This window comes from Pseudorasbora parva, chromosome 20 (assembly GCF_024679245.1).
Source record: "Pseudorasbora parva isolate DD20220531a chromosome 20, ASM2467924v1, whole genome shotgun sequence".
NCBI lineage: Eukaryota > Metazoa > Chordata > Actinopteri > Cypriniformes > Gobionidae > Pseudorasbora > Pseudorasbora parva.
In genome coordinates this window covers 32885506-32902491 of record NC_090191.1, presented here as the reverse complement: position 1 = coordinate 32902491, position 16986 = coordinate 32885506, and the positions used below count along the sequence as shown (strand labels likewise).

The window sequence follows — 16986 nt, the reverse complement described above, 5'->3', positions numbered from 1 at the left end:
TAAAAAGCAATTCACTGCTAGAAATAAAAAGGCCCAAAGTAAAAGGGCGGACAGAAGGCTGTTTATATTTAGGCAACATGTTTAAAACAGGATTTCTTTCACACACTGAAATTTCTCATAGCAACAGGCTAATATGCCATAGATGGAATTGCTCTCACCAAAGGAGAAGCGATATTTCGAACATTTTCCAGCCGACCAGTCACCCCTGACAAGACTATTTCATATCAAGGCTGGCTAGTCTAAATATTATACTCACTTGATGCTCCTTACTCCTGAATTTTACTGTAGCAAAATGCACTTTTCTAAAGAAAGTCACCATTGAAACAGTTATCAGCTCCCAGTGACATCTGTACACACTCCAGAATAAAAGAGAAAATGACTATTTACAGCAATGATTTATCTTGAATGCTGATGTAATGGAATGAGCTAAAGGTCAAATTAAAGCTCTGCAATATAGGACTAATAAAAGATGCAAACTTACTATATATATATATATATATATATATATATATATATATATATATATATATATATATATATATATATATATATATATATATATATACACAATCACATACAGTACAGGCCAAAAGTTTGGACACATTACTATTTGTAATGTTTTTGAAAGAAGTTTCTTCTGCTTATCAAGCCTTCATTTATTTGATCAAAAATACAGAATTTGTTTTTTAATATTGTGATATATTATTACAATTTAAAATATTTGGTTTTCAATTTATTATACTTTAAATGATCATTTATTTCTGTGATGCAAAGCTGAATTTTCAGTATCATTACTCCAGTCTTCAGTGATCATGATCCTTCAGAAATCCTTAATGTTCTGATTTATTATGAGTGTTGGAAACAGTTCTGCTGGCTAATATATTTGATGAATAAAAGGTTCAAAAGAACTGCATTTATTCAAAATAAAACATATTTTCAAATAATATAAATCTCCTTTACTATCAATTTAACACATCCTTGCTTTTTTATTTACTTTTTATTCATCAAAGTATTATAAAAAAGTATCACAGGTTATGAAAAAATATTAAGCAGCAGAACTATTTCCAACTTTGAAAATGAATCATCATATTAGAATGATTTCTGAAGGATTATGATGATCACTGAAGACTGGAGTAACGATACTGAAAATTCAGCTTTGCATCACAGAAATAAATTATCATTTAAAGTATAATAAATTGAAAACAAATTATTTTAAATTGCAATAATATATCACAATATAATTTTTTTTCTGTATTTTTGATCAAATAAATACAGGCTTGATGAGCAGAAGAAACTTCTTTCAAAAACATTACAAATAGTAATGTGTCCAAACTTTTGGCCTGTACTCTATATATATTATAACTGAAGTTGTTACATATTATGAAGGATTTGGGGTGATTCTTGGCAGTGTTATTATTTTTCACCTTTTTTATTGTCTGTAAATTATAAATCTAAATGCTCCTCAACAAGCTGCATGATTTGACAATTATAAAAGAAGTAGGCCTGCAGTCATTTTATAGTTATTTAATAATTAATATAATACATGGATACTGATGTAAAATTGTAACTGCAATTATTATTAACCCCTTAATGATCCTCGTCCCACAGGATCAGGACACTTGCCAATCTTTTTATCTGTTGCATATTTTCGTATTAAATATTTTATTAATCATCATAAATATCTCAAAACTCATCCTGTGAAAACATTGAAATTAGACTTTATGTTACCATGGAAACGGTTCTCCTCTCCTAGTGGGCGGTGTCGGGTTTCATATTGCAACTACTTTATAATCAAAACTTTTTCTAAACTTGACAAAACATATCACCGGAATCGTCTGCGTCTCAAGGTTCCATATTTGGTGATATTTATAAAGTGATTTTAGACAGAAGTCTATAATTTGTTACAGAAGAATGCATAAAAATGTAAATTAATAATCAATAGATTGTCGATGACACCTGTTGGCTATTTTTGGTGACTAAACAACATCTCATAGGAAGAAACTAAAGTTTTAGTGATCGCTTAAGATTTGGAACACAACTTGGTCAGATATATGGCTTTGATTATATATAATTTCAGAGTAGGAAATATTTTTGTAAAATATCTTGCATAGCCCTGAAGGCTAGACTGGGTAAACCCAGCCTGATCTGCCGGCGATTTGATTTCGCCTGGCAACTCATTTTGGATACCTGTACATTCATTTTTACTGCCTCTGTTACACTTTTGTGGAAACCAATCATAGACTGCTTATCCACCTGGCACTCTATTGGCGGTTTAACATTATGGCGGATAGAGAAATGATGGGTCGTTGATCCCGCCTCTTGTGGTCTGATTGGTTGAAGGACTATCCAATTGCATACAAAGTCATTTGAATAATGCTCGTTGATCACGCCTCTTAAAAATAGAGCAGACTCCACAGACCAATGTTCAATCTTAAATTGAGCTTGGTCTGGTGATAGCCAAATAACCTGACGGCAGAAGGTCTGGACACTATCGCAGCTTTCATTGGTTAGGGACCACCCAAGAGAACGTTTGACTGAAATATATAACAACCAATCACAGTTTGTTTTGTTCCACATCATGTTAGGGAGCATTAAAATGTAAAGTCGATGTCCCTGCAATAAAAGACCGGTGTGCATCTATAAATTATTCATTCAAGAACTGCAAGTTTACTGCAAAAATGGAGCCACAAACTTCACATACTTTTGAAAATCTAGCGTTTAGTTGATCCTGGTAAGCGATCATCGTCACAGTTGTAAACATGACGGCTTTCTTCTTCTATGAAGGGGTTTGGCGATACGGCATTTGTTTCCAGGCTGACCGTTACAGAACGCGACAAACGTCTCGTGGACATCCTGTACAATTCAATTCAATTCAGATGACGACTTCAAAACTCAGAAAAGTGTGCCATATGCAGCAGACGTTAAACCAACAGCCCATGGGCAAGACGTCTGAGGCTTAGACTAAGTGAATTTAAAGTTCCATACATTTTTTGAAGTGCTCTCTTGAATTACAACCAAGTTTGGATAGCGACTTTTTACATGTATTCTCTACAAGCACTTATTTAAAATGCATTCATCATAAGATATAGTTTTGTACCAGGTTTGCCACTTTAACACTTTTTTCTTTTTAACATTCTGTCAGCAAAAGCTATTTTACGGGGTGGATACCAATTCCATAGCCAATGTATTAACAGGCCAGCACACAATGACCTGTGAGATTGAATTCAAAGATCATGTGCACCTGCTTTTCATACAGAGAAGTGCTATAATACACAAAAATCCATTTAGCCCAAATGTCACGGCTCTAGTTTTCTCTCGGCATAGACAATCAAAAAGGTTACTGCTATAAAAAGAGGGATAATTAAAGCAAATGGATACAAGTCAATATTTTTTAAGACTATTTTAAAATTAGTTAAATCAATTAAAGAAGGGCAAAAATTGACAAATGCATTGTTCCTTATTGCCATTTTTTGCTACGCACATCTCAAACCACAGTTGCAAAATCACTTAATAAAGCCTGTATTTGAACAGAAGCCACAAAAACCAACTCATACCCAAACAACACACTCAGCCGGCCCACACAAACAAAACGTGGATGTTAATCTTGAAGAAAAACAGGCTGTATGCCATTACAAACATTTGCAAAAATAGCATGAGGGGTTAGAACTGAAAGGGAGATGTTTGTTTCAACATTATATAACCGTTCTCACACAGACCTTTAGGAAGTGACTCTTCTGACAGTTTCGTATGAAAAGGGAAAAAAGGCAAAAATCATCTTGCTTAAAGATGCGATTATGAAGAGGAATGGATTGAATTGTGAGTTAGCATCCTAATAATTCATAATACCTTATAATTATGAAGCTAATCGAACACAGTTAGGTGAAGGAGTATTGATTCTGTTCAGTCCAATAATAGAGGCATTTGCTAAAAAAAAACCCTCCAGTCATTACCACAAAATGGCCACACTCAAGACAAAAATACAGACTTATAACATGTGCTGACATAACAAGCACTGCTTCACAAACCACATGACTCAATTGATGTTTTTGAGACTGACTACACAACAAAACATGGGAGTGACAGGTCTTGCAATATTTGAATGGCGTTTCACTGCCATTCTAGGCCATTTTTGCTCCTTTCTGGCTCCATTTCAAATGATTCGCTGCCTAGAGCATCAGTAGCAATGCAGTAGCCCAAACGAGACCATCCAGAGTTTAATGCATAAAACCATGTTCATCTGCAGTATCACAAAAGCAGGACTTTTTGCCATCATAACCTATTTTTGAGTGCTATTCATCAAACCTGTTTCCAAACAGAACTCCCTACAGACATCGGCTGAGAACAATCCTCCCCGTCTCCCTCAGATGATATGTGGCATATACTGTAGGTTATGTCCATATAAAGGGGAAAAAGATACATTGGAAAGTTTTTTTTTTTATTGCGCTGCACAGTGTCCTTTCTCAGAGCCTCAAAATGACAAAGTCCATACAATATTGAAAAACAACGACAATATTTTTCTTCCATGCGCTTCCAGACAATTTAAGAAAATATGGTTTAATGACTTACCATGCTAGACCTACAGTTATCACATGCAATTAATTTAATATTTCATGGATGATCTTTAACCATAATGGTTATATAGTTTTATGCAGTGGCTTAGTATAATTTTACAGCTACAGTAAATGTCATGCTGAAAAAAAAAAAAAAAAAAACATTTACCATATGTATTTCTACTACACAATAATTCACAATTTAGTTTACTGTAAAACAAACCAATGTGGACCACTGTCTATAACTGAAATAGAAAAGACAGATTATTTTGTAACAGTGGAATTCAGAGCTCAAGATACGGATATAAAAGTTCCTGTATACATCAAGCTGCGCAATGATGCAAAATGTAGGCCAAACCGAACTACAAAGTCTTCTTGGAAATGTAAATGTTACTATTACAGAGGGTGTGTTAGTTTAACATATCAAATGGGTCAAGGCCAACATATACGTTACTAGTATTCACTGGTTATGTTTAGCCAATCATCTGAAGTATTTTCAATATTTAGGATTTGCTAGTTTTGAAGTCAAAATAACTGAGTTTTTCCCGTATCAATAGAACGAGTCTGGATGCTACAAAGTAAATATCATCCATCATCATATTTTTGCTATAGTTGTTGGGTAAACCAATAAAACGTACACAATAAAACCTTTAAATATAATTTTAAAGATATGACCTCAATATAGTCGCATTTGCTACGATCTATAACCTACTCTTGACCTACTTCTTGAGTCTTTGATGCTCCAGTGATGCATTGTGGGATATCTGAATCACAGTGTTCATGAAACACTGGCACACGTCATCACAGGCTTGCTGTAAAGGTCATCCGCTGTGACCATCTGAAAGAGGGTTAGAGAATGTGTTCAAGCTGAAAGTTGCAGCTATGACCTCAATATTTAGACAAACAGTGAATATGCACTTATGGGAAAGCAATGGCTTATGTGGAAAAAATAACATGATCAAATATAGTAAAAAAAGTGCAGTGTGTCTTCAAAAAATATATTGAACTGTTTGACATTGAAAATGTTTGTTCTGGGTGGTTGCTAGGGTGGTGACACAAATTTGTTTGTCTGTGTTCAACCAGGGTGTATATTATGCAGCTACACACCATAAATATTGAAATATTGAGTTGTATATACAACTTTAAAGCTTCACAGGGAGATGCATGTATTGTATGCAATGTCATGCGTACAATAACATCGGACCAAAGGGGCAATTGGGTCAAATCCCAAATCCCCTGACATGAGCATCCATAAAATCAAGTCATTTTGCTGCTGCCATGACAACAGACGAGCAGTTTTGTAACTAAAACATTGCATTCTCAGATATTTACAAAGCGGGCCAGCATGAAGGGTGTGCACTGAGTCCAAGATGAATAGCATTGCTTTTGGCTACAGATCTGATTGGATCAATGGGTGCTTTGCTTAGGACTGGGTTATTAATAAAGATGAACTGAGACTGAAACTAAGTGTTCTTTTGACATGAATAATTAAGGTTAAATGAGAAGCCGGTGAAAGGTGAGGAAGTGACACAACCATACAGATTATGTAACAAACTAGATATACTATATACTGTCTTGACAATGAAAAAAAAAAAAGCCAGAATATTACACATCTGGATTTGAGGTGTTATTGTATGCTGAAAAAAAGGACAAAGATAGAAAAGGGAAGACAGGGATTGAGTAATGACAGTCTGTCAAGATCCTCAGTTTCCTTTCTTCAGTACAATGTACAGGATAGTGGGGTAAGCTGTGCCACTTGCACATAAACTGTCCCTTGGGCAAAAACCAAAAATATGGAAACATGACTTTTCAAAAACAAACTAACAAACAAAAAAAACTAAAAAGTTTTCTTTTTTTTAACCTGCCATAATATAGATAATATATACAAAACAAATCACATAAGCAAAGCAAAAGAAATCAAAGCATAGCAAATCAAAGTAAAGAAAAAGAAAACCAAAGAGAAAATAATTAAAGCATAGCAAATTAAATATAAAGCAAAGCTAAACAAAAGAAAAACTAAATCAAAGCAAAACAAAACAAGACAAGATAAAGCATAGCAAGTAGACAAAGCAAAACAAAACAAAGAGAGAGAAAAAAACAAATGTAAAAGCAATAAATAAACACATGAATAAATAAATACAAATCACAAAACTAAAACAAAACCAAAATAAATCAAAGCTTAGCAAATAAAGATAAAGCAAAACAAAACCAAATAAAAAAACCACAGGCACAACAAATAAAAATAAAAATAAAGAAAACACAAATCACAAAAACAATGCAAAACTAAATAAAAACAAATCAAAGTAAAGTAAAGAAAAGCAAACCAAATTAAAAAAATAGCAAACAAATGTAAAGCAAGACACAAACAAACAAAACAAAACAAAAGAAAAACGAATTAAAGCACAGCAAATCAGAGTAAAGCACACCAAAGCCAAAGAAAAACAAGACTAATTAAAGGATATAAAAATAAAGCTAAATAAAATCACAAAACAAATGAAAAAAATAAAACAAATCAAAACAAATCAAAGTCACCCAAAACAAAAGACGATAAAAAAAGCAAATCAAATAATAGCAAAGCGATGTCCAACAAAACAAGAAACCTACAATGCTTAATGAATGAATCACTATGAGAACAAAATGAAGACTGAGAACTCAAAGGTTTCAAGTCAAGAAAAAATGACCTTGCTTGCATTTAACAAGTAAACAGCGCCAGAAAGTCTGCCCCGTGTTTCTTCATGTGCGCTCAATCTGTAATGTAAGATCAGTCTGAAAAGCCAAACATCTCTCTAAGACGATACCAAACGGTCTTAAAATCACCACTGAGAATCTCAGACGCATTTCACAGGAAAAGAATGGTAAGTACGCTAGTGTTTAATGCATCAGTCCTCACGCATGATATGCTCCAAAAGCAGAGGGATTGTCAGGGTCAACAGCGCTCGTTGTTCTGCCAGGGCCTTGTGTATTAGTCGGTTAATGCACCATTTCCAAAACAGAAAGAAAAGACCGATGACTCTGTTTGACAACAATGTACACCGGAATGAAGCTGCGAATCATTCTGCCACTCTTTCAGTTGATGTTGATATAAGGTAAAATGCAATATCCAACCAAACAACATCCATTGTGTGGTCACGCATTGTACAAACAACATAAACGGGACAAAGGATCCACCAATGCCAAGATTAAAGGCTGTGATTTCAAGTGAAGGGTATATAAATTCAGTGTGACTGTACACACAAGCAGATTTTTCAGCTTAATTCACACTTATTCAGACACTGAACCTCATCCAAACACATTTTGCTTCCTACATTTCTTGGACACAGCAATAACACTCATGCATAAATCTTATCCTTAAGTGAGCCAGAGCACATCACAAGCTACAAGAAGGTCTTTATTACAAAAAAAAGAAAGAAAAAAAAGAACCCACAAACTGTGGGTCACTTTGTTGCTTTCATTTCAGAAGCACAGAAAAACACAGATCTTGTTCTTGCCATCAAATGGTTAGAAAGCATTTATAAGCAATGGAATGTACTGCACTTAATATGAACATATACAGCCTGCAGGGACAGATCTCAAATTGTGTCAGCAAGCTACGACAGCATTGAGGTCAGCGAGCCCTCACTGGCCTCACCATCAGCCACCCCGTCCTGCTTCAACTCCAGTTACGGAGCAATTAAACAGGGCAGTCCTCCAGGGGAAGCGTGCCAGAGACTCTGATAAGGCCTGATTTACTGCCCAGTAGTCAGAAGGTAAGCCAGAGAACACGGAAGCTTATTTCCCACCGCTTCTGTTCTTTTTCTAAAAGTACATCCATCCATCCATCCATCAAACCACCCACCCAATCCATCCATCCATCAAACCACCCACCGATCCATCCATCCATCAAACCACCCACCAATCCATCCACCCAATCTATCCATCCATCCATCCATCCATCCATCCATCCATCCATCCATCCATCCATCCATCCATCTATCTATCTATCTATCTATCTATCTATCTATCTATCTATCTATCCATCCATCCATCCATCCATCCATCCATCCATCCATCCATCCATCCATCCATCCATCCATCCATCCATCCATCACATGTGACGTGTTTTTTGGAAGGGGAGGGGTTATGGTGTATGGTTGTTGGGCCTGGCCCCTTAGTTCTAGTGAAATTAACTCTTAATACCGAGACATTTTGAACAATTTTATGCTCCCAACTTTGTAAGAAGAGTATGGGTATGGCCCTTTCCTGTTCCAACATGAGCACCAGTGCACAAAGCAAGGTCCATAAAGACATGGATGAGTGACTGAGCTTGACTGGCCTGCATTGAGTCCTGGTCTCAACCCGATAGAACACCTTTGGGATAAATTAGATCTATCTATCTATCTATCTATCTATCTATCTATCTATCTATCTATCTATCTATCTATCTATCTATCTATCTATCTATCTATCTATCTATCTATCTATCTATCTATCTATCTATCTATCTATCTATCTATCACTGTTCTTTATAAATTATATGGTCAGCATAATTTTCATGAATTTCAGTATTTCAAAAATATAATTATTTAATTAGTTTTATAGTTATTATTATATTTTTGTTTATTAATTTGTTATACAAAATTATTTACCTAAAATTGTACTCTAAACCTAAAACATTCTTTTTAATTAATTTATTTTAGGATTTTTTCAGACATTTAAATGATAAATCTTTTGTAACCTATTGTATTCTGTTACAATCCATCAAAAACACAGTGACCATGAATGGTATTTCTGAATCCTCAACCATCTGCCAACAGAATGTAAGGCAGGAGAGCGAACAATCAGTAAAGAATCTGGCAACGGCATCGAGTAAACGTGAAAAGATGAGGAGCAAATTGCAAAATTTGTGCCAAGTATGCAACCGGATAAATGCCTGGCAGGTTCAGAAATGAGATATTGCATCAGCCTCTACCGAGTGATCCAGAGGCCTGTTCTGAAACCGTAAATGGACTCTACCTCACAACCTGTTTAGCGTACAGTGATGATAAACGCAAAATGAAGAAAATAACAATGTATGCATTTTTTTTATCCAATATAAGTAGGTAATAATATACAAGTCAAAAGAGGTTCAGCTCTACTCAACACCATCTGCATTCTGTGGCCTACTTTAGAAATATTACAAAAAAAGCTGTATGCTGCCACCATGTGGGCAAATTAACTTTTATAATTAAAGGTTCACCCAAAAATTAAATTGATGTCAAATTGATGTTCCACACTGGTTGTGAATCAGTGAATCGATCAATGATTCAGATCGCAAGCCAAGCTGCTGAAATCACGTGACACTGGCGATCCAAATCATTTATCGATTCACTGATTCATAACCGTTTGAATCTTTATTTGAGGATTGAACACAAACAAGGAAGAGAAGACAGTGCTAAATAAAGTCGTAGTTTCTAATGAATCAACAGATGTCACATATGGACTACTTTGATGATGTTTTTATTCCCTTTCTGGACATGGACAGTATAGTGTGCATACACTTGCATACGCCCTCGGACTAAATATAAAATATCTTAAACTGTGTTCTGAAGATGAACGGAGGTCTTACGGGTGTGGAACGACATTAGGGTGAGTCATTAATTACATCAATTTCATTTTTGCCTGAACTAACCCTTTAACATCTGAGAATTAGAAAAATTTATCAACACATTGCTATAGAAATTCCTATTACTTTACCATGACCTGGATATCAGTCAAAGTCCCTTATATTTCTGTTTTGCAAGACTGTGGATAACAAGGTAATAATAATAAAGAAAATATAGTACAAAACACTTAACCAATATAGACCTAATACATATCAAAACGTACCTGTTTTCTGATAATAACCCTCTACTGATGTTGCAATCGACTCTCACTACAGGCTTGAATACCTCAACACAAACCAACCAAAGTCAAGCATTGAATATATATATATATATATATGTGTGAATATAAAACATTCCAGTAGAGGGCAGTGTTGACCACAGAATGATCATTTAATATGGTTGGAGTTGTTAGTAATAGAACTTCTGTCAATATTTAGAGCAAACCACTGAGCTTTATTAATTCATAGGCAAAATATATAATATTGACCAGTGTAACAGAGTTCAGTAACAAATAAACTCCTAAATAGATGTGACGGTAAAAGTTTGATCAACACAAGTATACAAAAAATTATGTATATATTTGCATTCATTTATAATTAAAGCAATATTAAATATACATAAAAGCAGGTTTTCCCCTTTGTTCCAGTGTATAACAGATTACAATCTCATGCAAACCAAAAAGTCTTATTGCACCAAATTATTTAATACTAAAATTTGATTATAAAGGGTAATAGCATAAAATGTATGTTTTGCACTATAATGACATAATCAGAGTCAGAGACTGGATAAATAGTATTACTATACATGATGCTTTTGTGTCTTAGTGTATTTTTGTTATATTTTTTTAGCCATTATCAGTGAGTATTTCTGCATTGAATTACAATTAGTAAGACATCTCAGTATAAAAATCTTTAAAAAGTGAACAGTAAACATGGTTAAAAGCAATAACCCTGCATTGCACCACATTCTTTGGCGTATGGGAAAAATGCAGCAGTATGTAGGTGATGTACATTGCTTTACATTCACCCTGAATCACCTCTGGTCCTTCCGTCTGTGGGCAGATCTTCAGCTCTTTCACAATGTGAACTCCTCACAGTATGACACAGCTCGATCCAGAAGACTCCTGTGGCCTGCATTAATGTGAGTATTATGCTATTGAAATTTCCATTGCAGGTACATGTTTTATATCCACACAACATAAAAAGGGTCAGAGTCAGACCCTCTGTATTACAAATGATGGGTAAATAATGTTTAAGATGATAGAGTTGAGACAGTGTTGATTACATCAGAGTCTGGTAAGTTTGGTAAATGATGCATTAAAACTTACTTTGCAGCAGGAGCTTCATTAAGCTTCAGCCTCTTGGTGGCGCTGTGGCCGCTCTCCCCTGTTGAAGGGATGGAACTGCTGCCGTGATCCTCGCTGTGCCCCCTAACCTCTTCATCCAACATCTGGATGAGAGAAACCACAAAAGATTATGTACATGTAGTGTGAAAACGTATTTACAATTTATTTAACAACCTTATTTTTCTTAAAAATGATTAAAAAAAAGATGAACAGTATGAAAATCTGGGATTCAAATAAATAAATAAAAATAATATAATAATAAAATTTTTAAATGAATTTCAGAAATTTGATTAGTGAACTTATAATAGCATTTTTTTATTATGCATTTTTAATTATATATATATATATTATATTATATATTTATTTATTAAATATGATATTTATAATTTATTTAACAACCATGTTTTTTCTGATCTTAAAACTTTTTTTGTTTTTGTTTTATTATTATTATTATTATGAACAATCTGAAAATCTCAGATTTTGGGACATTCACAACACAACACAACACAACACAACACACAACACAACAAAACACACAAAACGCAACAAACACACAACACAACACACAGCACAACACACAGCACAGCACAGCACAACACTACACAACACACACACAGCACAACACATAAATGTAACATTTTAACATTCATTATAATTAACCACAAAACAACAACCGACCTTGATCCTTTTTATTCCCCGTGTTTGGAGTTCTGGAGTGTTCTGACAGTCTGGATCGCATCTGATTGGCTTCCTACGCAGCTCGTCTCTCCTGTGCACCACTGTATTCTTTGACTTCAGCTGCCTGCGATGGAAAACAAGACCATCTGTCATCAACTGAACCAGGGAAGACATTAAGATCAGTCATTTAAACAGGAATCAGGAACTTGGAGTCTGAAACTACATCATTAGCTCCACTTTCATGTCTCATCTGATGCTAATCTTGACATTTTAATACAGATGACAAACTCAGACCACTTCTTCAGACTCCAGCTATCATTACACTGAGATGTGTAGTACGTTTGTACAAATTGTACCTTGCATTAAAAAAAGCGTTCCAGTTCATGACTGCGGTTTTGCGATGAAATCCAAAAGGTATTAACTACCTCTTCAAAATTGATGGACACATGAACACAGTTGTATTTCAACATACATGTATTTACATTTCTGCATTATTCCCAAATTTCTGACATGACCATGTCTAATTTCCTGCATTAATGATACAGTTCATCCCAAAAATGTATATATTTTAGTTAAATATAATAATGCTAAAATTCCCCCCATTAAAATGCATATGGGTCTAAAATTACAGGATTAAATAATATAATTTTGTTTTTAAGATAATATAATAAACATTTTAAAGACATACTGGTTATTTTATGGCCTGTTGTGTTTAAGAAAGTACCATAAAAATGTGTGAAACAAGAAAAGAGAAACTAAAAGTCTGCGAATTGAGTTAAAAAAATACCTTGTTTATATTATAATATCTACATTTTTGTTAAATGGAGAAAAAAAGGACATACTAATGATAATAATAAAAAATGTCTCACACTTTCTTTTACGGATAAAATCAACCTGTTGGAGAAAGATCATTTAATATATTAATTTAAAGATAATTGAATCATATTTTATGCATTACTATTAAATCTAAAAATAAATACTTAAATCTTGACCCAGACTTGACCCACTTTAAATAATATTTAAAATCAACAATAATAATGAACTACTTTAAAATGTATTTTAATGGTCATTTACACTAACATATGCATTTTAGGGTTAAGGAAGTGACACTAAAATGTGTGAAATGGGTAAAAAGTAAATCAGAAGGAAGCAGGAGAATATAACTCAAAATATTCAGATGCAAACGTTAAAACAACGTCTAAAACACATTGATCAATTCCTTTTGATCCAACACAGAAGACACCACGTCTATAGCACAGGATATGAAAGGAAAGTATTTGGTTTAGTACAGGAGATGTGTATCTGACCATGAAGTCGAGCGGATCTGCCTCGATAAGAGACACTCAGTTTTGTCATAAGGCTCCAGCCGCCTTCACCTCATGTCATCGAAACCATCGATTGGTCAACTGATTGAGTCCCTTGACCAATACTAGTAGCATCTGCATATGTGTGGGTAAAGCTTAAACCATGTTCATTTCTTATAACAATATTCCTTTATTATTTCAATTAAAACCACTGACTTATTTAGTGATATGTTGATTTCTGTGCCAACTGCAAAAGAAATTGGAGGGAATGATGTGCTCTTAAGTTTCGGATCGTTTTAAGAGCCTCGATATGTTTGTGGTCTTGCTCTGAGTCAATAATCAGTGGCATTAAGATTACTGGTATGCAACAACTGAAAATAAGCTCAAGGATTGTATTTCCCAACCGCAAGCAATAGCAATAACATGATGCTGTATCAATAACGGGAATCTGATATCCGATAGCGTTTTTAGAAAGGAAACGATTATATTTGCATTACAGATAATCATAGTGGGGAACCAATACAGAATCTGAAAGGCAACTGCAAGTCACGTGACGCGGATCGGTGACATGGCCTGTGTCAAATGTGAATGTAATTAAAAAAAGGAGGTAAGAGTAATGGATTTCACAATCTAAAGGGGTCAAATAATACATTTCGCTTGGATCTTCTGAAATACAATCAAACTTAATTAATTAAATGTTCAAAAGTCAAAAAGAGATTGAAAAAATATATTGAAAATAAACCATAAAAATGACTTATTTTAATAAAGACTTCCAGTTCTAGGCCTTGTGTAGCACCTACTGCTCTGCATATCCAGAAACTTAATTTTACATTTATGACGTTTCCTGTTTTTTTTTGGTCCAACATAATTAAAAAAATGTTTTTATTTAATTAATTTTTATTACATTTTATTAAACCTGTGGAATGGGGATATGTGAATAAGTCATAAATAAGTGCAGCAAAGAATTAAAAAAAATGCAGGTCAGAGAGATTATGGTTATGAAAACATATGTATTTATTTTGAATACAAAATGTATTTATAGTGATGAAATGTCTGTCACTTAGGCATATTGGTCGATGTATCACACTCATATTAAAGATATATTTATACAGAAATCTAATGACTTAAAAACACCTCTTCTGCAGTATAACCATCATTTTAATTTTCTGAATTTATATATATTTTTCAAGTCAATAAAGTAAAATGAAATACACATAAACACTGGTTTTGATAATGAAGAAAAGGGTATTAAAAGGAATAAAATGTATTCATATGCATATAAATAGTTATTATAATTTTACAATGTTTTAATGTTTTTGTGAGTTTTGTAATGTTTTAATTAAAATAATAATTAAAGTTTTAAAGTTTCATCAAAATATTGATGCTGGTTGATTTGATTTATTTGTATTTTTTTACTGGATCCACATTGGTTGTACAAGTAGGACAGTGACTGGACCGTCTTTATATTTTTATACCAATCACCTCTGACCTCAGCCACCACAACCTGTCCCGCTCAACCTCTAATTGTGCTCCCCTGGGCCTGTAAGTTGGGCGAAAGGCCACTTGTGAGGAGCTCCCTGCTCTGAAGATGGCACGAGGTGACAGTTTGTCCCTCCCAATCACTCAGACAGTGCTAAACTAATTAGCCCAGCTTTGAGAGCTGGGACTGTCCCCTGTGAGGAGCTCACCCCATGTTAACTCTCGCCCTGCCCTCAGGTCCTGTGAGAGTAAAGGGCACTGATGTTATGCTAACACTGAGTACAGCATAAAAGGCTGGTAATTTTGAGCTGTGTCAATGCTTTAACTTCAAAACCTGAGTGGAGTGATATAGTGGACAATGCTATGAGATTCCTAGAAAATTCGTTTTTTTTAGGGGGGGAATTTTGAGTATCCTTGTGTGGACAGACATACTCACCCAATAGTCATGCAGATACTACGATACCAGTCATTGATATCTCCCTGATCATCGGACATTAGGAGCAGTTTGGCCCTGGCGAAGGTCAACTAGAAGAAAAAAAACAGAGGAAACATTACTATTTAGAGGATGGGATGGATTTTATGCATGAGGGGAACTGGTGATGGACACTGAAAAGAAAAATTAACAATTTAACATTTGTCTCTCGGGCATAGGGTCAATTTTTCATAAATTGATTAAAACTGCACTTGATTCATTCAATGACTTGCATATACCTTTTTATATACCCATTTTGTTATTAATTTCTGAATTAAATAATTTTGATATCTTGGGGCATGATGTCAGGTATAGAAAAGTCCTGTTTTTATAATAAAGAAAGCCTTACTGAAAGAATTAATTTTTTTAAAAGTTAAAAATATTTTATTGTTGTATTTTAGAAACAATATATTTTAACAAAACTGCTTCTTAGTATTTGAAAAACCTTTGCCTGCTTTAAAGTCAAGTCAACCAACATGCAGAAAAAATGTGGCGTAAAAACTATAAATATAGCCAAACTTTCCCCCCCATTTGTTTAGTACATTTTTTTTTCCAAATGTGCACACTCATATATTTTAAGTACGGAAAATAATTATTTTTTTATTTTCCTTAGTCATTACATTTTTTTTTCTTGATGTTTTTTTTTCTAAATGTTTTTTTCAAAATCCATATGAAACCAACATAAGTTGTGCACATAATTACATTGGATCACTAGAGGGCGTCCATGAACTAGCTTGTTGACATTGCATGAGTGTTTACATTGACCACCATTGTCTCAAAGTCTCTACCATTTGTGATCTTATGGTTTAAAGTAGCCTACTGACTTCTTCAGTTCTTTGTTCATATAGCCAACAGAAGTAGAGGAGGAACAGCAACAATTATGCGTTTTAATGATGTCCTTAAGATGAATAATAAGACTCAGAGTGTGTCAAAACACCCAACACACATTTAATCCACCTAACAGAAGCATCGTCAATAAGACTAAAGTAGACAATTTGGTATCAATCTGATACAACATAGGTTATCAAGCAGGAAAACGAGACGCAGAGGAAGCGGCGCGTTCTCCGCTCGAACCCAAAAGATGCACAGATGTGCTAGTTGATGCTCTCAGCTGCTAATTTGGCAACGATCTGCACTTCGAGGACAAGTTTTCCGAGCTCGGCCCACGTTCTCCGCCTCCCGTCAGATGGCTCATCCTTGAGTCAACAGCAATTACCATCACTCATCCGCACTGAGGAGACTTTACTGCTAGATTACACATGTCAAACAAGACAACGGGAACCATCCAACCCCAAACAAACGCAGAGGCTTTATCCTCGGAATAATTACAACGGGGACCCATTAGAGTGGATTATAATTGGGGCCTTGAAAATATTAAATGACCTTTCACATTTACCTGAGGCCGCCGAAGTGGAGGAAATGGCAGCAGTTACCGACAGCATATCAATAATCAGGCCTAATCTTTATTACGACTGGGAACGGAATCGTAATGATGAGCGGAGCCGGGTCTTTAATGGACACCTGGTAAAAAGTAATG

The 16986-nt window shown here is 34.6% G+C and overlaps 1 protein-coding gene across 7 annotated transcripts in view; it reads right to left on the bottom strand.

Moving 5' to 3' along the window:
* Window positions 1-10627: 10627 nt before the first annotated feature.
* arhgef39 (Rho guanine nucleotide exchange factor (GEF) 39) overlaps window positions 10628-16986 on the bottom strand; it is a 167584-nt gene continuing 161225 nt past the window's right edge. For all 7 annotated transcript variants that reach the window (XM_067428589.1, XM_067428588.1, XM_067428590.1 and 4 more), the window contains 4 exons: window positions 15414-15502; window positions 12195-12318; window positions 11499-11620; window positions 10628-11301 (listed from right to left, as the gene is read on the bottom strand). In XM_067428589.1, the coding sequence (XP_067284690.1) occupies window positions 11262-11301; window positions 11499-11620; window positions 12195-12318; window positions 15414-15502 (375 nt within the window). In that variant the 3' untranslated portion in view covers window positions 10628-11261. The remainder of the gene's footprint in view (window positions 11302-11498; window positions 11621-12194; window positions 12319-15413; window positions 15503-16986) is intronic.